A 26,455-nucleotide genomic window follows, 5' to 3' on the forward strand; every position below is an offset into this window, starting at 1 on the left:
AATTAATTTTTGCCCACTGTGTAGGTACTGGTAAAAGTCATTCTCTCCACCATTTCCATTGGTTTTGTGCTTTTCAGGACCATTTCTTGATCCATCTCCTAGAAATTAGATTGTGCTGGTCTATTTGTGATGCCTTGTACCCTTGTTGTATGAATCTTTCTTTCATCTCTAACAGCTGGGTATGTGCAAAGGCTTCCTCACTGTTATTACGAACTACTCTTTTGAACTGTGAAATTGGTAACGTTTTCTTCAGTAATGGAGTATGGCAACTCGTCTCATTTAGCAAATAATTCCTATCTGTCTCTTTTTGAAACAATGAAGTCAGCAGCTGACCCTCTTTCTTATAAATTCTCAAGTCGAGGAAGTTGATTGTTTGTGCATCATATTACATTTTAAACTGTAAGGAAGTCCTTAAACCATTCAGGTTGGTAAACCAATCCTGGAGTTCAACTTCAGTGCCTTCCCACACCATAAACAAATTGTCTATGTATTGCTTGAAAAATTTAATATGCTGATGTTGAAATAGGTTAGTACCAAACTGTTCAAACTCAGCCATATAAGGATTGGCATAGGATAGGGCCAAATTGGACACCATCACTGTGCCCATTAGTTGAAGATAGAAATCCTGTTCAAATTTGAAGTAGTTCCTTGTCAAGCACATTTTCAATAGTTCCAATATCAGTCCCGCAGGTGGACCCACATATGGGTATCTCTGAAGATCTTTTTTTTTTATTGCCAAGAGCCCTTGTCCTTAGGTATAACTGTGTAGAGACTTACTACATCTAATGTTACCAACAACACTGATTTCTGTACCACTGGGAGTTGTTTTAATTCTTTAATTAGACTCATTGAATCTAACAGAAAAGAGGGCATATTCCTGACAAAAGGTTGTAGCAAGCTATCCAAATAAGTGACAATCAGTTGCATCAGTGAACCATTAGAGGACACAATTGGTCTGTCGGGAGGGCAGGTAGCATGTTTATGCACCTTTGGGAGTGTAGAATACCGGAATGCGTGGAAACTGTACTTTCAAGAAGTTCAGAAGGTTCATATCCAAATAACCCTCCTCGAATGCTCTATTTAGTAGCAAATACACCTGCTCCTTGAAAATCTTTGTTGGATCTCAAGGAAGTTGTTTATAGGTTGAAGTATCACTTAAATGTTGTCAAGCCTCTTGTCAGTAATATTGAAAATCCAAAATAACCAAGGCTCCCTCTTTATCCACCTCATGGAAAATCAGGTCCTTCTTTTTACTCAAGGACTTCAATGCATGCCATTCTTATTGCGGCAATACGTTTTCGAATGTTGGAAATTTACATTTGATAGATCTGGCAATAGTCTAGCATATGTTTTGATGCATATGACTTGAAGCACAAAACCAATAGAAATTGTGGAGAGACTCGGCTAGATTACGAGTCTTGCGTTCTGAGCTGTGTGGTGCTAACGTGCAGTTTTTTCTCACCGCTCACTTACCTGCAGCACTGGTATTACAGGTTTTTACAAACCTGGCGTTAAAAGGCAAGAAGTGAGCGTAGAGCAAAATTGAGCTCCATGCCGCACTTCAATACCAGCGCTGCTTAAGTTAGCGGTGAGCTGGTTGTACATGCTCATGCACGATTTCCCCATAGACATCAATGGGGAGAGCCGGCTGAGAAAAAGTCTAACACCTGCCAAAAAGTAGCGTAAAGCTCAGTAACGCAGCCCCATTGATTCCTATGGGGAAACTAAAGTTATGTTTACACCTAACACCCTAACATGAACCCAGAGTCTAAACACCCCTAATCTTACACTTATTAACCCCTAATCTGCTGTCCCTAACATCGCTGCCACCTACATTATACTTATTAACACCTAATCTCCCTCCCCCAATGTCGCCGCAACCTACCTAATTTTATTAACCCCTAATCTGCCGTCCCCAACGTCGCCACCACTATTCTAAATTTATTAACCCTTTAAACCTAAGTCTAACCCTAACAACCCACTAACAACCCCTAACTTTAATATAAACCCTAAGCTATTATTAACTATTTAATAACTACCTAGCTAAAATAAATACAAATTTACCTGTAAAATAAAACCTAACCTATGTTACACTATACTACAATTAAATCAATTACCTACATTAAATACAATTAAATAAATTAAATTAAATTAGCAAAATCACAAAAAAAAACACTAAATAACAGAAAATAAAAAATAAATTATAGATCTTTAAACTAATTACACCTAATCTAAGAGCCCTATCAAAATAAAAAAAGCCCCTCCAAAATAAAAAAAAAACCCTAGCCTAAACTAAACTACCAATAGCCCTTAAAATGGCCTTTTGTGGGGCATTGCCCCAAAGAAATCAGCTCTTTTACCTGTAAAAAAAAAATACAAACAGCCCACCCAGCAGTAAAACCCACCGCCCACAGAACCAACCCCCCAAATAAAAGCCTAACTAAAAAAACCTAAGCTCCCCATCACCCTGAAAAGGGGATTTGGATGGGCATTGCCCTTAAAAGGGCATTTAGCTCTACTGCTGCCCAAAGCCCTAACCTAAAAAATAAACCCACCCAATACACCCTTAAAAAATCCTAACACTAACCTCAGAAGATTCACTTACCAGGAGAAGTCTTCATCCAAGCGGCAAGATGTCTTCAACGAAGCCGGCAGAAGTGGTCCTCCAGACAGGCAGAAGTGGTCCTCCAGATGGGCAGAAGTATTCATCCAGACGGCATCTTCTATCTTCATCCTTCCGACGCAGAGCGGCTCCATCTTCAAGACATCCGGCGTGGAGCATCCTCTTCAAACGATGGCTTCTTCGGAATGAATATCTCTTTAAATGACGTCATCCAAGATGGCGTCCCTTAGATTCCGATTGGTTGATAAAATTCTATCAGCCATTCGGAATTAAGGTAGAAAAAAATCCTATTGGCTGATGCAATCAGCCAATAGGATTGAGATGGCATTCTATTGGCTGTTCCAATCAGCCAATAGAATGCAAGCTCAATCCTATTGGCTGATTGGATCAGCCAATAGTATTGAAGTTCAATCCTATTGGCTGATTGCATCAGCCAATAGGATTTTTTCTACCTTAATTCCGATTGGCTGATAGAATTCTATCAGCCAATAGGAATCTAAGGGACGCCATCTTGGATGACATCACTTAAAGAGATATTCCTTCCGAAGAAGCCGTCGTTTGCAGAGGATGCTCCGCGCCGGATGTCTTGAAGATGAAGCCGCTCCGCGTCGGAAGGATGAAGATAGAAGATGCCGTCTGGATGAAGACTTCTGCCCGTCTGGAGGACCACTTCTCCCGGCTTCGTTGAGGACATCTTGCCGCTTGGATGAAGACTTCTCCCGGTAAGTGAATCTTCGGGGTTAGTGTTAGGATTTTTTAAGGGTGTATTGGGTGGGTTTATTTTTTAGGTTAGGGCTTTGGGCAGCAATAGAGCTAAATGCCCTTTAAAGGGCAATGCCCATCCAAATGCCCTTTTCAGGGCAATGGGGAGCTTAGTTTTTTTTAGTTAGGCTTTTATTTGGGGGTTGGTTCTGTGGGTGGTGGGTTCTACTGTTGGGGGGTTGTATGTATTTTTTCTTTACAGGTAAAAGAGCTGATTTCTTTGGGGCAATGCCCCGCAAAAGGCCCTTTTAAGGGCTATTGGTAGTTTAGTTTAGGCTAGGGTTTTTTTTTTATTTTTGGGGGGCTTTTTTATTTTGATAGGGCTCTTAGATTAGGTGTAATTAGTTTAAAGATCTGTAATTTGTTTTTTATTTTCTGTAATTTAGTGGGGGTTTTTTTATTTAGCTAATTTAATTTAATTTATTTAATGTAGGGAATTGATTTAATTGTAGTGTAGTGTTAGGTGTTATTGTAACATAGGTTAGGTTTTATTTTACAGATAAATTTGTATTTATTTTAGCTAGGTAGTTATTAAATAGTTAATAAATAGTTAGTAACTATTCTACCTAGTTAAAATAAATACAAACTTGCCTGTAAAATAAAAATAAACCCTAAGCTAGCTACAATGTTACTATTAGTTATATTGTAGCTAGCTTAGGGTTTATTGTATAGGTAAGTATTTAGTTTTAAATAGGAATACTTTAGTTAATGATAGTAATTTTATTTAGATTTATTTAAATTATGTTTAAGTTAGGGGTGTTTGGGTTAGACTTAGGTTTAAAGGGTTAATACATTTAGAATATTGGCGGCGGCGACATTGGGGACGGCAGATTAGGGGTTAATAAATGTAGGTAGGTGGCGGCGATGTTGGGGGCAGCAGATTAGGGGTTAATAAATATAATGTAGGTTGCGGCGATGTCCGGAGCAGAAGATTAGGGGGTTAATAAGTATAATGTAGGTGGCGGCGATGTTAGGGGTGGCAGATTAGGGGTTAATAATATTCAACTAGTGTTTGTGAGGCAGGAGTACGGTGGTTTAGGGGTTAATATGTTTATTCTAGTGGCGGCAATGTCCAGAGCGGCAGATTGGGGTTAAAATTTTTATTATAGTGTTTGCGATGCGGGAGGGCCTTAGTTTAGGGCTTAATAGGTAGTTTATGGGTGTTAGTGTACTTTTTAGCACTTTAGTTATGAGTTTTATGCTACGGCGTTGTTCTGGATGTACTACTTGCAATAATCTTTCCAATACAAGACACTTTACTTATCCTGGACTATTAAGAAATTTGAGATCCAACATAAGGTAACCTGCAGAACAAAATACATTGTGTACTTTTTACACTGTCCATGTGGGTTATTCTATGTCGAAAAAAAAGTTGATGACCTTCGGAACCATATGGCCAACCATCGGACCTCAATTAGAGCTGCTATCAAGAACCAGAACACTGAGCAGCCTGTAGCAATGCATTTTGCAGGATCTGGTTATTCTGTTTCTGACTTAAGATATGTCATTATTGACCATGTGCCCCCCATGGAGAGCAAGGGATAGGGGTAAATTACTCTTGCAGCATTAATCCAGGTGGATATTCAATATGGGTACCCTGGTTCCCAGAGATTTGAATATGCACCTGGATTGGAATTGCTTTTTATAATATATGTCTAATTTCTAAGACTTGACTTTAGAAATGTACCTGTCAATAGGAATTTAGGGAGGCAGAGGTGATACAATAAGGCATAGGTATTACCCATCTTATAAGACAAGTTACTGTAGTAAAGAGATGCTGTTAGTATTGTATTCTGTTTAAGCCAAGTGTCATCTAATATGAGAATATTTGCTGCCTTTTGTGTAGGAAGTTATAAGATATAGCAGACACTGCTGAATTATATTGATCGCATGCATGTGTTGCGGTATCTGTTGTAATGTGCTATGCTTTTACAGTGACACCGGTTCCCATGGCAACAGCCGGTCCTGCGCAGTGGTGAGGCTGGGACACTGTGGGAGTTCCGATTGTGGCGCGGGTGTTGTGGTGCTATGGTATAAAGGTTTAAGGTATGTCTTACATATGTTTTTAAGTATGAAGACGGGGATAACATCCCCAAAACCTCACATATTTTGTTGTTAATATACGGTTATATGAAGACCTGGTGAGTACTGTACTTTGGATAATATTAACTTTTGGCTGATATGCACCCGGGCCAGCTGCTAGGATTGGAATGTGTGTGCAGAGCCCTATGGAGGAATTTATATATATATATATATATATATATATATATATATATATATATTTAAAATATATATATATATATTTATAATGTAGAACAAAGCACTCACTGGTCTTATAAAGTGTTCAAACCTTGCAGTTTATTCCATATTCCATTCCATTACCCCTTCATCAGCCGTTGGTCTGATGAGGGGGTGAACACCTTGAAACGTCACTATGGAATAAACTGCAATGTTTGAACACTTGATAAGACCAGTGAGTGCTTTGTTCTACATTATTATCTACATTCTCATAGCACCCTGGCATTTGACTTATGTTTCTGGGAGTGCACTTATCTTATTGTCTAGATAGATAGATAGATAGATAGATAGATAGATAGATAGATAGATAGATAGATAGATAGATAGATAGATTAAAATAAAAAGAACATTTTCTTCTATGTGCAGAACATTGGAAGTATTCATAACTACCTTTGGCTTTGATGCAGTTGGTCTAACACGTATCGGGTTAGAGCATGAGCGGTACATGTTATGTTTGGTTTTTTAACAGCATGCTCCAATGAGGTCTATGGGGCAAATGGGTTAACACGGTCATCATATCCAAAGTCCTGATGTTAGAGAGCATGGGGATTTGCTTTTTACTTTCAACTTTTAATATGTGTGCTAACCTGGGTGCATAATTTTTTTCCTTTGAGCGCAGTTAGCGCGCCACTTGAAATCTAGCCCATGGTTTTTGATATACGTATATATAACATGTTGTCATTAATTCTCCTTCTTCTGTGCAGTATTCACATATTGCCTCTATTCCCTAGAATGCTCCAATTTCTAGTGACCTTTGAAAATGTTAATACAAACCATCCTATTTTTATATTAAAGCTAAGGCACTGCAGTGCTCACATGAAACATAATGGCAGAAGCTCATTTTTTCCGATTGAATCAATTTTAATCACATTTTACTGACTTCTTGGTCTAAAAAGGTTACATTTTAATGTGCATAGCTATCTGTGTTTCTACATTGTTATGTGTAGTTTGATAGTTGAGAACAGGCCATCTTTACTTTTTAGCACATTGTAAAAGGAAGAATATTTATGGAGCAATTATCAACCTATTATAACGTAAAAGCCCTATTCAGTCTGCAAAATTAGTTTAGTTTCTAAATTACTTTTAACCAGGTTACTTACCATCCACAAAACTTGGAAAAGAAGCTGCTTTCTTTGTTGGCTGAAAGTTAAAAAAAAGATCAATGTTAGTGGTTGGGTGAGCAACAAATTCAAACCTGCTCAACATATAATAGGGGGAAGTATCTATTTAAAATCTTTAAATAATTCATTAGATAGATTATTCATCAGGAACTATAATTGCTCCCTGTTCATGGTACTGATGAGCTACAAGATTAAACCATTGGTCAGCAATGAAGTGCATTATTTGTCCGGCAGAAAGTTTTAGACTCCAGCAATTATGCTGTAATGAGCCAAGATATTTTGCTTGAAATGAGGCTGAAACTCACAGGTTGAGGTTGAGAGTTTATATATTCAATGTGGAAGTTCTATAGTCTTTATTCTAGATCTTATACTGGGAACAAATGACTGCTAATACTCAACACATTTTATATATTTATTATTTCACTGCATCATGTGCAAAAATATTTTATCTGCAAATTACATTGAAAACATTTTTTTAAACCCCTCTATAACCATATTTTCTCATTAAGTTATTAATGTTAATATACTATTTTGCGGCAGACCAAAACAAGATTGCCCAATGAGAAATTGATCTGTAAAGACTCCATCCCCTTTACAGATAATTGCTTTTTTTCCCACAAGCCAATTTCCTGAAAGGGCGCAATATGGCATTTTTTTTGTTCCAGCAGCCAATCAAAACCTGCAGAACTATTAGTAAATGTTGCAGTACCTATAAGTGCTTATGAAAAACAAAATAAAATCAGTATTATCCAAAGATAAAAATATTGTTCTAGTTTGCTGCTAATCCACATTTAACTCTACTCTAGTTATCTGAAACCAAAACTATTGCTTTGCACAATGACCAATAAGGCCACCACTGCTCTGTTGTTGGAAGTATTATAAATATTCTTGATATTTTTTTTCCATTTAGCAAATCTCAAGATATCTCAACTTACATTATAAAATTATTTAATTCATTGGAGCATATAAGGGGTTTAATCACTTTCGGATCCACACAAATTGCAGCACCAGAGCAAGAAATAGTTGGTGAGTCAATTAAGAGTAGAAGTTGCACATTCTTGCCAATGACCAATGGTTCCCTGCTTGAGAGCTGCAATGCCCTTGTGAGAGATAAACACATTGGCCTAGTTTGCTGTTGTAGTTTGTGTAAGCTGGTGGTAACATAAAACATCTCCATAAACGCTAATGGAATGGAAACTAGTCCATAGTTATCTAGGCTCAGTAATCCAAAAATTATATGAAATAGAGCATGTCATTGTTTCCATCAGTATTTCGCTTTAGTAACCAACTGGCAATAGCATTTGGCTGCAAAAAATAAAATATGGTGTTTTGGAAAATTCAGGAACTTACAACTCTGAATAACTGAATGATAGATATCTGCTTTGCTTTCATCTAAAATACTCAGAGATCCCAGGGTGCAGAGTAAAGGGTTACAACTGTACATCTGTCAGTGTGTCAGTGATTAATAGGTGTTGAGTGGACCTTGCTGGGTTTTTAGATCACAGCACATCAACCTGTGAATAACAACACTTCTTACCTCTGGCATATTGTTGTTGTCAATTGGCCCATTGAGGTCTGAGCGCTGCTGCTTTCTGGGCTGATCTGCATTGTTACACACCTAGAGGTAGAAAGAAATATAGCTTTAGCTTTATAATACACAAGACATGAAAAAATTGCAGTATTCGAGAATATATGAGATCTTAATACTGTTATTAAATTCATAACTGTAGGATTTTGTAGAGCAAATCTCTAACAGCATCTGAAACCTATTTTATTTCTAAATTATTAATGGAAAAATGCAATTAGTTTAGCATAAAATGCTGTTTCTAAAGCAAGAGAACAGGAAATATACAAACATGAATCCCAGCATCCTGCACTGTGTTAACTGTTTACGATACCTGATAAAATGTTTCAGTGTCAGCTCTTGGTACCAAAACTTTGTAGTCTAATAACCATTTAACATCACATAAAATAAAACTGGATGGACAGGAAGACCCAATCATAACCTTTTTTTAATTTTAATAAATATATTTCAAACCTAGTTCAGCACAAAAAAATGAGATGTACATTACACTGTCCTAAAATAAAGGATAGTGGCAAATACACATGAAATCCCCATGAAATCCTGTCACCGGCTATTTAAAATCACACGTAACAGCAAAAGTAACAAGTATATGTTGTTACATTATATGACACTTTCCCACACCCATAGATTGTTGCAGGAAACAATACCAGCTTGGAATTGTTCATACATTGGGATATTGGCCCACATGCACTGATCTCTCCTTCCTGGTGAAATGGGAAGCTGGAGTACTACATTATAGGAAATGGGGAAAAAGCGGAGCATAAAGTATCTACATTTGTTTAATGGCACCTATTCCTCATTAAAGGGACACTGAACCCAAATTTTTTTTCTTTCATGATTCAGATAGAGCATGCAATTTTAAGCAACTTTCTAATTTACTTCTATTATCAAAGTTTCTTCATTCTCTTGGTATCTTTATTTAAAAAGCAAGAATGTAAGTTTGGTGAACAACCTGGGTTGTTCTTGCTGATTGGTGGATTCATTTAACCGACCAATAAACAAGTGCTGCCCAGGGTTCTGATAAAAAAAATAGCTTAGATGCCTTATTTTTCAAATAAAGATAGCAAGAGAACTAAGAAAAATTGATAATAGGAGTAAATTAGAAAGTTGCATGCGCTATCTGAATCGCAAAAGAAAAAATTTGGGTTCAGTGTCCCTTTAAACACCTTACAAGAACAATTACATTGCATAATAGGGAGCGATTTAGCTTTTTTGATACATAAAATATAATTTCCCCTTAAAAACACTCAATAAATGACAAATTACAAACATTCCACTCAAACATTTTATACCGTTTTCAAACTAATTTACAGACTTTAACTGATTTAATGACAAGAGCTCAGTTGCCTACACACATACACATATTTATTACACACATTTTTTAATAGGCATGACCCATATGGTTGCGTATTATAGTAAAATATATAAACACTTGTAGCAAATTGTGTTGCATCTAGCTCATAGAGTATAGGTTGCTGCATAGTGACAACCCGGTCACTACAATGTACTGCTTATCTGCATTCAAAATCCAGCAGCACAGACACGTAGCAGCAATGCTATTGTGACAGTTCAAAAGAAAGAGTGACAGATATTGCTTTAAATAAAACCACTGCATCAGTATACTTTTCCTTTCACCATTACATGTGGCTGTTTGCTTTCTCCCCAACTTTGCCTTGACCCAGCATTTAGTCTTTACCAGCCTCAAGGCATCCTAAAAGTAAATGCTCCTGTAGACTGTGCTAAATCCCACCACAACAAACCCTACCAGCAGCTGACCCAGTCCACTAAAGTTCAACCTGCATTAACCATGAGGCCAATTTATCAAATGTCTGTCGGACCTGATCCGCACATCACTGAATGCGGAGAACAATATGCTCTCTGTATTCAGCATTGCACCAATCAGCCGCCAGCAGGGAGGTGTCAATCAACACAATCGTACTTGATCGGGTTGAATTGTGGCGATGTCTGTCCGCCTGCTCAGAGCAGGCGGACAGGGTTATGAAGCAGCGGTCTTTAGACCACTGCTCCATAACTGCTGTTTCTGGTGAGCCTGCCGGCTTGCCAGAAACACAGGGCCTCAAGCTCCATTCAGAGCTTGATAGATAGGCCCCCATGACTTGACCTTCCGCTGCTATTCCACTACATAATCCGTTCCTGCCTTCCTGCCTAACAACCAAGGAACTCTAATTTATCTTCTATTGGTAAACCCCCAATCACCTATAAAACTTATTCAACTACTCATTTCAAACACCCCTTAAAGGGACAGTGTACTATAACATTGTAGTTCCCTTAAAGGGACAGTAAACTCAAAGAAATATGTCATGGCATTGCAAATTATATTATTTATATTAAAATATATATCAATGATTTATTATGTGAACATCAATTAATAAATCTGGTATGAATATTTCATTATTATTATTATATATTCAGCCCTCCCTTATACTTATTATGCATATTTTATCACAGAGGGCTACCTGGGTGCCAGGCTCGTGTACAAGTCTAAGCGCGCACACATGCACAGAATGCTTTCTTACAAGTTATTGAAATAGAACTAACTACATTAGTGACCTGGAGGAAACTCAACTACTAATGCAAATAGGTAAGGCTGCTAATAATAGTGCTGTAATTAAGGGAGATTTTAACTATCCTGATATAAACTGGGCCAATGAAACTAGTAATTCAGCTAAGGGGGATAGATTTTTAAATGTTCTCAGGAATAACTCATTGGGGCCAATTTATCATGTGTCTGGCGGACATTATACGCTGTAGCGATCGTGTCCGCCAGGCATCGATAAATGCCGATTGCACAAGCAGTTCTGGTGAACTGCTAGTGCAATGCCACCTCCTGCAGATTCGCGCCCAATTGGCCGCTAGCAGGGGGTGTCAATCAACACGAGGCACGAAGCCTCAGAATGCGGAAGAAAGGTGACTTTGAACATGGCATGGTTGTTGGTGCCAGACGGGCTGGTCTAAGTATTTCAAAAACTGCTGATCTACTGGGATTTTCACACATAACCATCTCTAGGGTTTACAGAGAATGGTCCAAAAAAGAGAAAATATCCAGTGAGCGGAAGTTGTGTGGATAAAAATTCCTTGTTGATATCAGAGGAGAATGAGCAGACTGGTTCAAGATGATAGAAAGGCAACAGTAACTCAAATAACCACTCGTTTACAGCCAAGGTATGCAGAATACCATCTTTGAATGCAGCAACACGTCTAACCTTGAAGCAGATGGGCTACAGCAGCAGAAGACCACACCGGGTGCCACTCCTGTCAGCTAAGAACAAGAAACTGAGGCTTATATTTGCATCGTTTAAATGCCACGGCCTACCTGAGTATTGTTGCTGACCATATCCATCCCTTTATGACTACAGTGTACCCATCTTCTGATGGCTACTTCCAACAGGCTAATGCACAATTTCACCGAGCTCAAATCATCTCAAACTGGTTTCTTGAACATGACAATGAATTCACTGTACTTCAATGTCCTCCACAGTCACCAGATCTCAATTCAATAAAGCACATTTGAGATGTGGTGGAACGGGAGATTTGCATCATGGATGTGCAGACAAAAAATCTGCAGCAACTCTGTGTTGCTATCATGTTAATATGGACCAAAATCTCTGAGGAATGTTTCCAACACCTTGTTGAATCTATGCCATGAATAATTAAGGCAGTTCTGAAGGCAAAAGGGTGTCCAACTTGGTACTAGCAAGGTGTACCTAATGAAGTAACCGGTAGCTTGTTATTGTACGATTTTCGAGAAATATGACGTCAGATGGAAGCAGTATTACGTTAACTTACACCTACACAAAAAGAGCGACTGCATGCTTTTAGCAATATATTTGATTGGAAATCTGGTGCTGAAATTTATTTTTGTTCATAGCCATAAATGTGTGCTTTATTGTAAAAAAAAAGCTAAACTGAGTGAGGACAATAGGAGATATTGCATGTAAGTGTAATCTGTGTTTGCAAAGGTCTTTATACAGTTTGGAGAGTCTGAGTAAGTATAGAAAAGAGGTTGATTTATCACACATACGCGCCCCTGTCTGCCGCACCTCGCCTCTGGCGGGCTAAATTCCGCTGCCAATCACGCGCGGGCAGGAGTTGTCAATTGAAATTCGCCACCGAAGAGGTTGTGAAAGATCAGGGAAGTAGCGGTCTGATGACAGCTGCTTCATAAATACGGACTGCAGGTTTTCTTATGAGAACCTGCAGTCGGAGTCAGGCAAAGGGGTTGATAAATCGACCCCAGAAAATAAAAGAAGTATTGTATGCATTGCTTGGAAATGTTTGTGAGAGCAAAGGCTAAACATCTATTAATGGTTAAAATAGAAGTGCCCATATTAGTAAATTTGGGAGGAGGAAAAAAAAAGCAAATTTTCATTCATGATTCTAAAAGAACATACAATTTTAAACAACTTTTCAATTAACTTCTATTATCAAATTTGCTACATTCTCCTTAAAATCCTTTGATGAAGGAGCAACAATGCCCTACTGGGAGCTAGCTGAACACATTGGGTGAGCCAATGACAAGAGGTATATATATGCAGCTGCCAATCAGCTGCTAGCTCCCAGTAGTGCTTTGCTGCTCCTGAGCTTACCTAGGTATGATTTTCAACAAAGAAGGTAGCAAATTAGATCATAAAGGTAATTATGAAAGTTGTTTAAAATTGTATGCTCTATCAGAAACATGAAAGAAAGATTTTGGGTTTTGTGTCCCTTTAAAGCTGAAAGCAAGTACCATAAATATAATTCTAGATAATACAGAGACCACTAATGTCATCTAGCTGCATCACTGCACACAAATATTTTAACAAAACTAATTATGCACCTAATTAGCATTCTACATAACTCATTTTCTCACCATTGCAAGTCAACTTAAACATTCATTTGTGAAATCTAACGTACGTTTTTGAGAGAATGGGTTAAAAAGTTAATCTGCAAAATTAGTGCCTCAATTTGAATTAATTTGTTCTTCCTACTTAATGACATTACCCCAATGAACAATCCATTTTATTACTAAAGCTGTTTTGTAGTTTAAAGTCAATAACATTGACACATGTAAAGCAAACTAATTACCTAAGCATGAGATCTGTTTTTTGTTTTTTAAATAAAGAAAGCGTACAATACCTACAATATTTAGTCATAAATGAAAACAGTGGAAATAATAATGAGCTGATATTTTTTTATCTTTTTTATTTAATAATCTAAGAAACAACATAGCATGTAGACATAATTAATTAAAATATTTTATTGAAAAATACTTTTTATCTTATTGGAGGGTGTTGTCACTGTTGTCCAATCAAGGTAAAGCTTCTGAAAGATTATCAGTTGATATCAAAATTTGCACTGCACATGCATCACCAAAGCAGCAGTAAAGAGTAAAAACAAGTTTCTCTAAATGGTAGTTTCATTTTTGTAATGCATTTAAAAGAGCAATTTTTTATAACAATATATTATCCTGCAAAACATTTTTCCTGTTAAATGCTTATGATGGCTAAACACTAGATAATTAGTGATTAGTATAGATCAGTGTTTTCTCAACTACAATTCTTGGGGCATCTTGAAAGTTCAGGATTTTAAGGAAAAATAAAACAGTTTATCTTGTTTGTATAAGTAAACACTGGCATTACTGCAAGTTTATAGCCATTAAAGTGAAGGTAAACTTTGATGAATGAAAGCCCGTTTTTAAAAAATACTATTAAAAACAGGGGCACTTTCATTCATCAAAGTTTTGAAAGCAGCAGTTTTGTTTAAAAACTTACTTTTGTTCTTTTCACAGACAGAGCAGCTTCCCCCACACAGAGATCCTCTCTTCACACGTCATCAATGACTAATCTGGCTTCCTCCAATCACGGCATGGACTCAGGCAATGCCTACCCTGGGGGGAAAGCCGTGATTGGAGGAAGCGGGATTAGTCATTGGTGACGTGTGAAGAGAGGATCTCCGGGTGGGGGAAGCTGCTCTGGCTGTGAAAAGAACAAAGTTAAAGTTTTTAATCAAAACGGCTGCTTTCTAAACTTTGATGAATGAAAGTGCCCCTGTTTTAATAGTATTTTTTTAAAAAACGGGCTTTCATTCATCAAAGTTTACCTTCACTTTAAGTTAAAATAAATGCTAGGTTTTATTGTAAAAAAATGTATATATGTGTGTGTGTGCTGTGTGTGGCTAGATTGTGTTGTGAGTGTTGATTGTGTGTAGAGTATATGAGTAATGGGTGTGTTGTGTAATGTGTGTGTGTGTGTGTGTAATGTACACTATGGGCTTAATGTACTAAACAGCACTGTTTGTCAAGAGCTTCATAAAATGAGTTTACATCGACAAGCAGCTATGCACAAGCCTCAAATCAACATGTACAATGCCTAGTATCAGTTGGAGTAGTGAAACGCATATCGCCAATGGACTCTGGGGCAGTGGAAATGTGTACTCTGGAGTGATAAATCACGCTTCACTATTGGCAGTTTGATGACAGCATGAGTGTGATAGATGCCAGAAGAAGGCCACCTTCCAGAATGCATACAATCAATGATCGGTCCACAGCACTTCAGTTAAAAGTTCACTTTATTAGATACAGATTAGAACAAAAAAGTGACGTTTCAGGGTTGCCCCTTTAATCATACCCAGAATGCATAGTGCCTACTGAAAAGTTTGGTGAAGGAGGAATAATGGCCTGGAGTTTTTTCAGGTTTTGGGCTAGGCCCCTTAATTCCAGTAAAGGGACATCTTATTGCTACAGGATACAAAGACAAGCATGACTGTGTATGTGTGCACAAATCAAAGTCCATTACAGTACCAGTTAATACAGTAGATTTGCATAATCAAAAAATACATGATAATAAGACAATAAAATAGCACTTAGTCTGAACTTAAAATGAGTAGTAGATTTTTGTCTGACACGCTTCAAAGTTATGTCTATTTTCACTCCTCCTGTATCATGTGACAGCCATCAACCAATCACAAATACATATACATAAATTCTGTGCATTCTTGCACATGCTCAGTAGCACTGGTGACTCAAAAAATTTAAATATTAAAAGACTGTGCACATTTTGTTAATGGAAGTAAATTGCAAAGTTGTTTAACATTGCATGCTCTGCCAGAATCATAAAAGTAAAATTTTGACTTGAGTGTCCCTTTAAGACATGGTTTGGGGAATTTGGTGTGGTGGAATTAATTTGGCCAGCACAGATTAATTGTAACGCTGATTGCAAGCCAGGTATTTTCATCCAAAAAAAAGGCCTGACCTCACAAACACTCTTTTGCCTGAAGAGACACAAATTCTCACAGACACATTTCAAAACCTTGTGGAAAGCCTTCCCAGAAGACTTGCAGCTGTTAAAGCCGAAAAGGGTTGGGGACAACTCCATATTAATGGCCTTGGTTTTGGAATGGGATGTCCAACAAACTCATACTTGTGGTCATATAGTGTGTAGGGAATGTGTGCCTGTATATGTTTTAAGTGTATGTGTAGTAAGTATGTGTTTAACTTCCACTTATTTTTATACAAACATACATATGTCAGTATATTTATAAGAATTTTCAGTAGTGCTCTCCAAATAATATATTAGTCTATGGCAGGGTTATAACACAATAGATTTAAATAATTATCCTTTAAAATAAACCCTCAATCAATATGCATCTACTAAAAATCATAAAATTAATACAAATATCTGAATTCTTTTTATTTAGTTAATATCTATGAGCATATTGGAATATATTTGTAATACCAGAATGTGAAACAATATTATATGCGTTTAAAACTATTAAGATTTAAAAAACAGCTTTTTTTACAAATAGCCTTTCATTCAGTTAACACAGTGAGACTAAAATATCCCATTGAGACTTAAAATAACAGCTACTAATATTCAGCAATATAATTAACAGTGCTAATAAACAATAGAACAATATCTATTTTTAGCTGTTTAGCTGCAATTTATTCTAATACAATTCTACTTTAAAATATCAAAATTTTCACAGATAATGTACTTAGCATCAATGATATATGTTTAACAATACACTGGCTTATGAAATACTAATTTGAAATACAAACTATTTCTTTAAATCTGCTACATACAGCAATAATGAATGTTTACTTAAAGGGTTGCAAACAAAAAGTAAGCTAAGAGCTATTTAAAGCCATGCAACACAGTTTAAAATACAAATTGATCTCTTTAATCTATCAGTTGTAATTTAACTGTAGTGACTATGAATATAACTTATCTTAAAACATCACATGTAATTTCAATACTTTACCAGGTGATATTCAGCTTCAAGACTTGTCCCACCTCATATAAAATAAGTGTAATTGCAATGGATAAGGAGAAGTATGGACCACTTTGTTTAATAGTTTGACTGTCTCCCACGCAACAGTTCAGTAAGTTACAAAATCAGCAGCCAGTCTCTTCCCCTATCCTGCATACAACTTTTATTCTTAATCATAGGTGTGGAATATGGGCGGCCCTTCGAAACCTTGTCCCTGCTATTGGGTATCTGGAATATCTAATTGGATTGGCCCTTAACGGAGCTGAGCATGTTCACCATGGAAACGCATCTTTTGAACAGCTAAATCCTTTAACTGTCATATTGGGTTTTGGCCCACGGGTGACAGCAACGCACACAAAACATTTGACCATTTTTTTAACATTTTTAACAACTTAATTATTTCTATGAAGTGGTTATTCATTAGACTATAACTCTCTACAACAATTATTCACAATATTTGTTTTAGATAGGGTAGTATCCCATGAACTTTCTGATTATTACCAAGCACCATTATATTAATATTAAAACAATTATACTGCCAATTATTCCAGATTGATAGTATTTAAACTCCTGATATATTGCATTTATGCAAATACAGCATGTTACATTTCTGTGTATTTCTTCCTGAATATATGAATCTTGTCTATGTAGATCTGAAATAAAAATAAATGTTAATAATCAATTCTGTTCAGGTCCATAAACATCTATTTATGTTCTTAAAAACACAGAGGCTAAGACATGTTATGCTTTCAAAATACACACACACACACATATATATATACAGGAACAACAAAAGATTGAAGACTGCTGGATCAATTTCAACCAAGTGGTTTATTCAGGCATAGGTGATTGAACACTCAGTGGTATACAAGGTGAGGTGTCATTGATCTGACGCGTTTCGCGCATGTGCAATGCGCTTCATCAGAGTTAATAGTTAATAACTATTTAATAACTATTGTAAATGGTTAAAATAAATACAAAGTTGCCTGTAAAATAAAAATAAACCCTAAAATAGCTACAATATAATTATTAGTTATATTGTAGCTATCTTAGGGTTTATTTTACAGGTATTTCGTTTTAAATAGGAATAATTTAGTTAATAATAGTAAGTTTTATTTATATTTTATTTAGATTTATTAAAATAATATTAAAGTTAGTGTTAGTGTTAGATTTAGGTTCAGGAGTTAATAAGTTTAATATAGGTGGCGGCGGGGTCCAGGAGCGGCGGTTTAGGGGTTAAACATTTAATTTAGTTGTGGCGGGGTCCGGGATCCGCAGGATAGGGGTTAATAACTTTATGTAGGTGGCGGCGGTATAGGGGGCGGCAGATTAGGGGTTAATAAGTATAATGTAAGTGGCGGCGGGGTCCGGGAGCGGCGGTTTAGGGGTTAAACTTTTAATTTAGTTGCGGCGGGGTCCGGGATCCGCAGGATAGGGGTTAATATAACTTTATGTAGGTGGCGGCGGTATAGGGGACGGCAGATTAGGGGTTAATAAGTATAATGTAGGTGACGGCGGGGTCCGGGAGCAGCGGTTTAGGGGTTAATATATTTTTTAGAGTTGCGGCAGTGTCCAGGAGTGGCGGTTTAGGGGTTAATACGTTTATTTAGTTGCGGGGGGCTCCAGGAGCGGCGGTTTAGGGGGTAAAACAGTATAGTATAGTGTGGGTGCTTAGTGACAGGCTAGCAAGAAAGCTGCGAAGAAGCCGATGAGCAGCGAGATCGATGACTGTCAGTTAACAACAGTCCGCTGCTCATTGCTCCGTACTTGGTGCGCGGCTTCTTGACAGCTTTCTTGATAACTTTGGCGAACATATTCAGGTCCCCGGCGGCGATGGTAGGCGAGCATAGGCGAGCGTATTGGGCCAGTGAATACAAGAAAGTAGACAGCTTGATAACTAGAGGCCAATGTAGTTCATGTGCATGTAGTACTGAAAGGAACAAAATCGGTTGGATATTTACTCAGCTAGGGAAGCTGCATGACACCAATAAGTTTGTCCTTTAAGAGTTAACACTCATGCATATATGACACTTGTGAGATACGCAGTGGCAGACCTATTGAACAGAGGGGCCCTGTTAAAAGTAATTTAAAAATCAAAGTAATAGTAATAATTAATATATAACTAAAGAATAATATTAATTTGCTGTTAACATTCCAGAGTATTTTGTCTCTGCATTCATTTTTTATAGTTTGCTCTTTTGTAACTCCCCTTCTGACTATTAATATCTTTATTAGTGCTAGTCTATATTGCCTGCCCTGGAGAAATGCCTATTTCAGAAGGGCATTTGACCCCAGAGCAGGGCAAGTTAAGGACCAATGGTGGTAGGAGAGGGGTGGGACCTCAGGGGTGTCCTTAAAGGACTGTGAGCAGGAAGTACGCTCATCTTCTGTCCGGACCTGACAGTGAAAGAAGCTCCCTCCCTCCCTCCCTGGATTTACGGCTGTGGAGGCAAACAATACTTGTCGCAGCTTGGCGGTGGTGGTGAAGTCTGCTGGGGTACCTCCTGCCAGGCAGGAGAGGTCTATTACGGTTCCGGAGGGGACCTGTGGAACGGAGATACAATGGGTTACATGGCAAGCCCCGTGAGGGTTTTACAGTTAAGTTATTATTGGTTATTTATGGGTTTTACTTATATCTTAAGTTGTTGTTAATAAACAAGCTGCGGCCTTTTTACCCCAACTTTTGAGTTTGTGTGTTTTATTTGTGGAATAATGTAGTCCCTAAATAGGGGGTCATTTATAGCAACTGAGTAGAATAGAAAATATTGGTAATAATGGTAGTTTTAGTATCTAATAACTCAACATGACAAATGTAGACTTGCTTTCAGAAGAAAAAAAAAATATTCTTTAGTGTATGCACCTTTCAGCAACAGGCAGCAGCATGGGTGTCCACAGAATTTTTTTCGGGGGGGGGGGCAAAAAAATAAAACACATATATATCGGCAAAATTGAAAAAAGCACTCACTGGTCTTCAGATAACATATCCAAATAAAATTTATTAGTGACGTTTCGGGACAAATAGCTAGCTAGCGCACACCCATTGCTGCATTGAGCCTATCATTTTACAATTATCAGCCAGTTACATATTCTTTAGAAAGCATAGAACTGAACTGCTATATCTTACCAACAGCTGCCTAATTAGAAGTAGTAAAAGAGGAGGGTGTCTGACACTACAGCATCTGCTTATCCTGTCTCTTCTATTACTTCAGGCATTTTAGCCAGCTCCGTGGAGGAACTAATTTCTACAACTTCCTGTCAAGTCGGGGCTGCTGCGACTGATAATCAGTGACTGCATTGTCAACAGAGGCGGCCAGGCCGCGGTTGTGTATTTCGGTAATAATATGCATAGATCAGTGCATGTGCATCTTATTTTTCTTATGAACTTTGCCTTTCATACAGTTTGTTTTAATTGCACATAATTAACAAACACATTACAAACACTTCACTGTAAGTTGTATATTTTGCTGAATCCAATCATGTACTTGTTAAACTATTTTGTATCTTTTGTTTACTTTTTCTTTCTTGACTCTAAAAAAATATTTGTATTATTCTTTTAGTACATTTATTAGCGTTGTTTATAAGTTTACTGCTTTATTTATCCCTCATAGCAATAATCTTAACATCTCTGATTTGAAGCATTAAGCTATTTGTAGCTGTTTTGGAGGGCCATTTTCCTCATGTGAAGAAAATTAGTTCTGTTATCATTGCATATTAAATTAATCAATGCTGTATCATGTAAACATCTGTCATTACTAAATATATTTTGTAAAATAATTGCCCCTGCTAAGTGTAATATCTTATCATGGTGCAAAGAACAAGGGGCTCCGCTTAGGGTGTGGACAGTGTGCAGTGTGAGGGTAAAAAATATATTTTACCAAGAAAAAATTGTTTTCTGTTCAGTTGACTAAGAATTGTTGAACAGTAAGTACCCAAACAGCAGGGAGAGCTGATCTATTTTTTTTTTTCTGAAGCATGTTAGGCTAATGTTCTTGAACCTGGAAGCCAAGTTCCAGGAACATGCTTAATTAACATGCTTGGCAGGTAAATGTTCATTTCTTTCATGTAATTGGCAAGAGTCCATGAGCTAGTGACGTATGGGACATACAATCCTACCAGGAGGGACAAAGTTTCCCAAAACTCAAAATGCCTATAAATACACCCCTCGCCACACCCACAATTCAGTTTTTACAAACTTTGCCTCCTATGGAGGTGGTGAAGTAAGTTTGTGCTTGATATTCTTCTGTGATATGCGCTTCTCAGCATTTTGAAGCCCGATTCCTCTCAGAGTACAGTGAAGGTCAGAGGGATGTGAAGGGAGTATCACCTATTGAATGCTATGGTTTTCCTTGCGGGAAATCTTTTTCATAGGTTCTCTGTTATTGGTCGTAGAGATTCATCTCCTACCTCCCTTTTCAGATAGACGATATACTCTCATATTCCCTTACCTCTACTGATAACTGTTTCAGTACTGGTTTGGCTATCTGCTATATGTGGATGGGTGTCTTTCGGTAAGTATGTTTTCATTACTTAAGACACTCTCAGCTATGGTTTGGCACTTTACATTAATACATAAAGTTCTAAATATATGTATTGTACTTATATTTGCCATGAGTCAGGTTTATGTACATTTCCTTTTGCAGACTTTCAGTTTCAAATTGGGAAAACATATTTAGGAAGTTATTTTTTCTTACCTGGGGTATAGTCGTTTCTTGAAAATTGACTGTATTTTATTAATTTTCGCAGGCAAAATTAGGCTTGCGAGGCCGCAAAATGCTGATATTTATTGGGTCATTCTTGGCGCGAGAATTTTTTTGTCATTTCCGGGGTCTTAGGCGTCTACTTACAGCTACTTACTATGTGCCTTGCAGGTAGAATGTATTGGATACTGTCCCTATAATATAACACAGAGCCACGTGTCTCACCTCAATCTTTTTAGTATAAGTGCCCCTATAGCTCTAAAAATGGTGAATTTGTATGTACTGATCAATATTAAATTGCAGGGCTCAACATATTTTAAAGTCTGCCAAAAAAATACCAAAAACATTTTTTTTATTTGTTTTATAAAAACAAAAACAGTTTTATATATGAAATTGTGTTGTATGTGTGTATTAATACTATTAAATCACAAAAATTGAGTGTTCTAGTGATTAGTAATAACTATAACACTCAATTTTTTAATTGCAAACACAAATTTTATCATATGAGGCCGTGAGAAGCCACGCCTCAAGCCAGGCCTTCCCCACCCCCATTTAAAAAGTGTCCAGGAATCTTCTGGGCAAAATGTGGCAACCCTAACTGTGTGCTCACTTTTCTCCTCACACATGTGCAGGTGGCCAGGTTTCCTGATTCAGGAAACTCAATATGCGCATTATGGATCATGCTGTGTAGATTAGGGAACAGTTGTGGCTGCTCATTTTGTCTTACTGTAACAGTGCTCTTACTCTGGGCCCCTCCCCCAGTCCTGGTTCCCAGTGCAGTGGCACCGTTTGCACCTCTTATAGTTCCGCCCTTGGAGAGACGCCAAAGAGGAGCAGTAATAATAGTATAACAGTTAACCATGTCAGATGCTCTTCATAACTATGGACTGTATGAAAGGGTGACAAGTAAGAAGCCATAACTCAAAAAGTACTGTCTGAAAGCAAATTCCAAGTTTTCCAGAAAACATGAAAGCTTTAATGCTGTCAAATGCGTTGGTGGTCAGATAATACCAAGACAAATCTTTTTGGCCAAAACTCTAAGTGCTATGTATCCAAGGTATCAAAAGTAATAGTAAAAAGCTGGAGAGTGATAACACTGACCAGGTGACCAGCTTATATCTTTGTACAGGACATTCATACCAGTCTGACTACTCAGATTGTGTCAGATCAATTTTCCATCTGAATCACGTTCCAGAACTTGTGGTCATTATAAAATATTTTGCAGAGAAGGAACAACAGTCTCTGCTTGTAGCTGTGGGGAGTTCAACCTATCAATTATACTTATTCAAACAAAAAATATCACCTTCTGTTCACAGCATGCTTATTTAAATATGTGATAAAATGTATTTTTACTTTAAAGTATTGGCTTCAAAAAACTGTAATTTCCACTAAATTTCTGTTGTGGCAGCTTTAGACATTATAAAAGATGCCCTTTATTCTAAAGCCCACTCGAGTACATTTATCTGATATTAGCGGCCTAGTACAATTATCTAGTCATAGTGGGCTGCTAATTTGAGGTGAAAATTGATAAGCCCAGTGCTATTGCTCTGCAGATATCAACAGCGTTATTGCGGCAGCAAACAATTTACAGCAGTTTTCTAATTATATAATTATCTGCACTAAGCAGTAAGTTCGTGATCAGCCCCAGGAAACTCAAAACAGTTTTGTTTCTTTATCTGACAGCAGAACTAATTTGTAGGCATTGCAATGTCTGCAGTATTTGACTCAATAATGGTTTGAAGTTTCTATTGTTCTTTGCCGCACACAAAACATTACACAGGCAACATGTTGATTATTTGTTTGTTCCGCAAATTAACATTCAATCACATCAAACATTAAATAGCATATCTGCTTAAGGGAAACAGTGTTTTGTTCCTCTAAAAAATGCTGTAGATTTAAGACATTTCAGTCAGATGAAGTCAATTTGGTATTGATAAATGTGTTAGTTCCTAGGTGGCTGGATTTTGGAGGGTGGATTTACTGTTTGGCTTCTTCTTACCTGGGGTCCTAACCTATTGCCACACATTCTAGTGTCTAACCAAACACACTGAGGTGCAAACAATGGGTGACACAGACATTCATAAGTTTTTCTAGACACATATAAAACATTGAGGTGTAGTTTACTCGCAAACTGAAGTGGCTACACATCCCATGCCAATGGCAAAACTCACAGTTCTGGGTGCTCACCAGGCACTCAGAGACAGCTGTATTTACTTCCAGTGACACAGACCACTGCTGAAAGTTTAAAAATACTGCATTGGATTTTAGATTCCACTATTTTTGTCTCTGTATTAATTTCAAATAATTCAACACGGATATAGTTATTAATACAAGCTGTGCATAAACCTTGTGAGTAAGGAGCAAACCTTCTGCCCAAGCAAAGTGTATTTCTTTTTTTTTACTTAGATATGGATCATTACTTTCTAGATAATAGGCTAGACTCTAGAGACTAAAAAGTTCTCTGGGCTGTTGATATTCTATAAAAATGCTTTCCAGCCCTTTTATTTCCCTGTGGAATAATATAAAGCCACTTTTTACACTGTGAACGGGGTGTCTCACTAAGGGGTGTGTACTGCATTCTTGTATAGGGAGGAGATGCATACATTACACAGTTAAATTTGTAATTAAAAAAATCATACAAAACAAATAATTTAACCATTCACACAAAAATACAAAGGAATGAATTGTTAAGGTACAAAAATGGTTTACCAAAAATCGTATTTTATAAAAAAAAAAACACAATTTGTAGGTAAATTACACAGGAATAACCCGTAATTTTAGTACACTGGATGTGCAAAAAACACAAAGAAATTTGTAGAAAATACAAAGTGTAACTCTTGTTTTTTCATTAAATAGGCTGAATATGGACGTCCATGGGCGTGTAAAATTTTTTCTCTCAAATCCCAGTATAATTCTGTTTGCACTGCAGTTCTCACTGTTTTTTCATGCCAGCTAAAGTGGCAAGTTTTTACTACAATACTCAAAACACTAATTATTCTGAAAGGAAAACCTATGCATACAAAAAATTGCAGCAGTGCACTGAAAACAGTGTAATTTATTTTGTATAAGGCATAATATTCCATTTTAAAACACGCCGGTCCCCCTTCTGTACTTCACCCTCCATTGCGAACTGCTACCTAGAAGAGAGAACTCATTATTTGTATGGGAGACATCTCGCCACTCGCAGGGACAGACCCTTTTTTTTAAAGAATTCCATGAGGGCTGTCCCTGCGAGGACTGGCATAGAAAACCATGTGAAGACCAGAACATTCTATAGAATCGGGCCCTAAGACATAGAGGAAGGCTGATAACGTTGTTGGTGATATAGTACATACCCAGCACTAGACATGTGCATTTCGTTTCCGAATTTAAATTCTGACAAATTTGTCAAATTCAGAGATTCAGATCTCAAATGCATTTGAATGTATCCGAATTTGAATTGATCCGAAAATGAAATTTGAAAACATCCGAATCGATTTGAAACTAAACAAATTTTTTCGCCGGGCACAAGTCTACCCAGCACTCTCACTCTATTGATTTTAAATCATATTAATAGATTCATTATGGAGTAAAGTATTTATATGTTCTTTGTGCAGAGTTTTACTTTGTACAGGATGATCCCTCAGAGAAGTAGCATCCTTGGAAAGAAGGATTTCCCTTTTAGAAGACATTCCCGTGGGCGAGAACAGAATAGCTATATTGACTGATATATGCACGACTATATTATACTTCAGCTCCTTGAAAAAGTAAGTATCCAGCTCTATATGAAATGGTTATATACTTTATTTACAGCTATATCATTTGCTGTTTGAAACATTGATACATCAGTTTGATATTCTCAGACACATTTTTTTTTTATAAAATGCTTTTTAGTTAGCGGCCACTAGGGGAAGTTTTTATGGTGCTATTTTCTATGTATTGATGTATGATGATGTACATTTTGAGATTTTAGATAATTGTTCTTATGGCATATTTTCTCCTTAACTAACCTTGATCACTTTTTTTTTTTTTTTAATTTGTTTTTATTGAGGAATAAAATTGCATATACTAACTTCATACAGTTTCAATTGAACAGTGCTCAGAAACATAATAGTTGATATTAAACTCATTGTACAGAAACAAACTTGTCATGTTAATGAGTATAACAAGAGACAAATGCGTGCCGCAAAAAACTCATTTTTAGTACGGTATAGTAGATTATATCACTGTATATAACAAAACTGAGGGATAAGTGATTTCCCCTATTTGAAATAAAGCAGCCACTCTTGGACCACTGCCAAACAGATAAAGTTAGGGAGGGGAACAAAAGGGAAATAGGGTGAAGGGGCCACTTTGGACCCATTTTCTAGAATTAAAAGGTAAAATGATAAGGGAACCATCATACCTATAGATTTCTAAAGTTAAACAGCAGGGACAGGATTCTAATATAAATATCACTAGGGAAAGGAGATAGTTCCGTATGAAACTGGTAGATCATCTTAGTGACAATGAGTAGGCAGATATTATTATAGCCATACTAGTGTGTACATAGCTTCCCTGCCTCTATATGTATGTAAAAAACATTTGAATAATTAGCTTAGGGGGTGTGATCAGGACTGCACACTAGATTATTGGGCATTAAAATGTGGTTGTGATAAGCTGTCACGGCTCAGGCAACAAACCTTTAGCATATAAAGGGTTGGCGCTACCCCCCATAATGTCCCAGCAACAGTACAAGGCAAGGAGGGGTCTAATATAGAGTGGAGCATTGTGCCCTATGTATAAATAATAGGGGGCGAAGCCTTGACTATTCTAAACCTCTTTACATTGATCCTGAAATAGAGCGGACTATTGTTGAGATGTTATAGGGTGCTGTAAGTTACTGAACGTACATATGAGACAGAAGACAAGATGGTAGGGTACTGTCTACTAGTGCTTCAGGACGTGTTTCATAATAAAATTAGAGCATTAAAACTACCATCTATAACATTCTAGCGTGTTAACACCTAGTCACAGATCATCTTGCTCAAACAGGAATGGCCAATCTTATATAGGGAAGTTATTATGTCTAGGCAAAAACTGTGTAAGTAAATAGCTAACTTATCTTGATGGCCAAAAATAC

The 26,455-nt window shown here is 37.1% G+C and overlaps 1 protein-coding gene across 1 annotated transcript in view; it reads right to left on the bottom strand.

The window, feature by feature from the left end:
• Positions 1-26,455, bottom strand: part of APBA2 (amyloid beta precursor protein binding family A member 2) — an 821,823-nt gene that overhangs the window by 330,835 nt on the left and 464,533 nt on the right. Inside the window, exons 4-5 of the mRNA XM_053717552.1 lie at positions 8,342-8,422; positions 6,784-6,823 (exon numbers count right to left, since the gene is read on the bottom strand). Of these exons, the coding sequence (XP_053573527.1) occupies positions 6,784-6,823; positions 8,342-8,422 (121 nt within the window). The remainder of the gene's footprint in view (positions 1-6,783; positions 6,824-8,341; positions 8,423-26,455) is intronic.

Source organism: Bombina bombina, chromosome 6 (genome assembly GCF_027579735.1).
Source record: "Bombina bombina isolate aBomBom1 chromosome 6, aBomBom1.pri, whole genome shotgun sequence".
In the NCBI taxonomy this organism is placed as follows: Eukaryota; Metazoa; Chordata; class Amphibia; order Anura; family Bombinatoridae; genus Bombina; species Bombina bombina.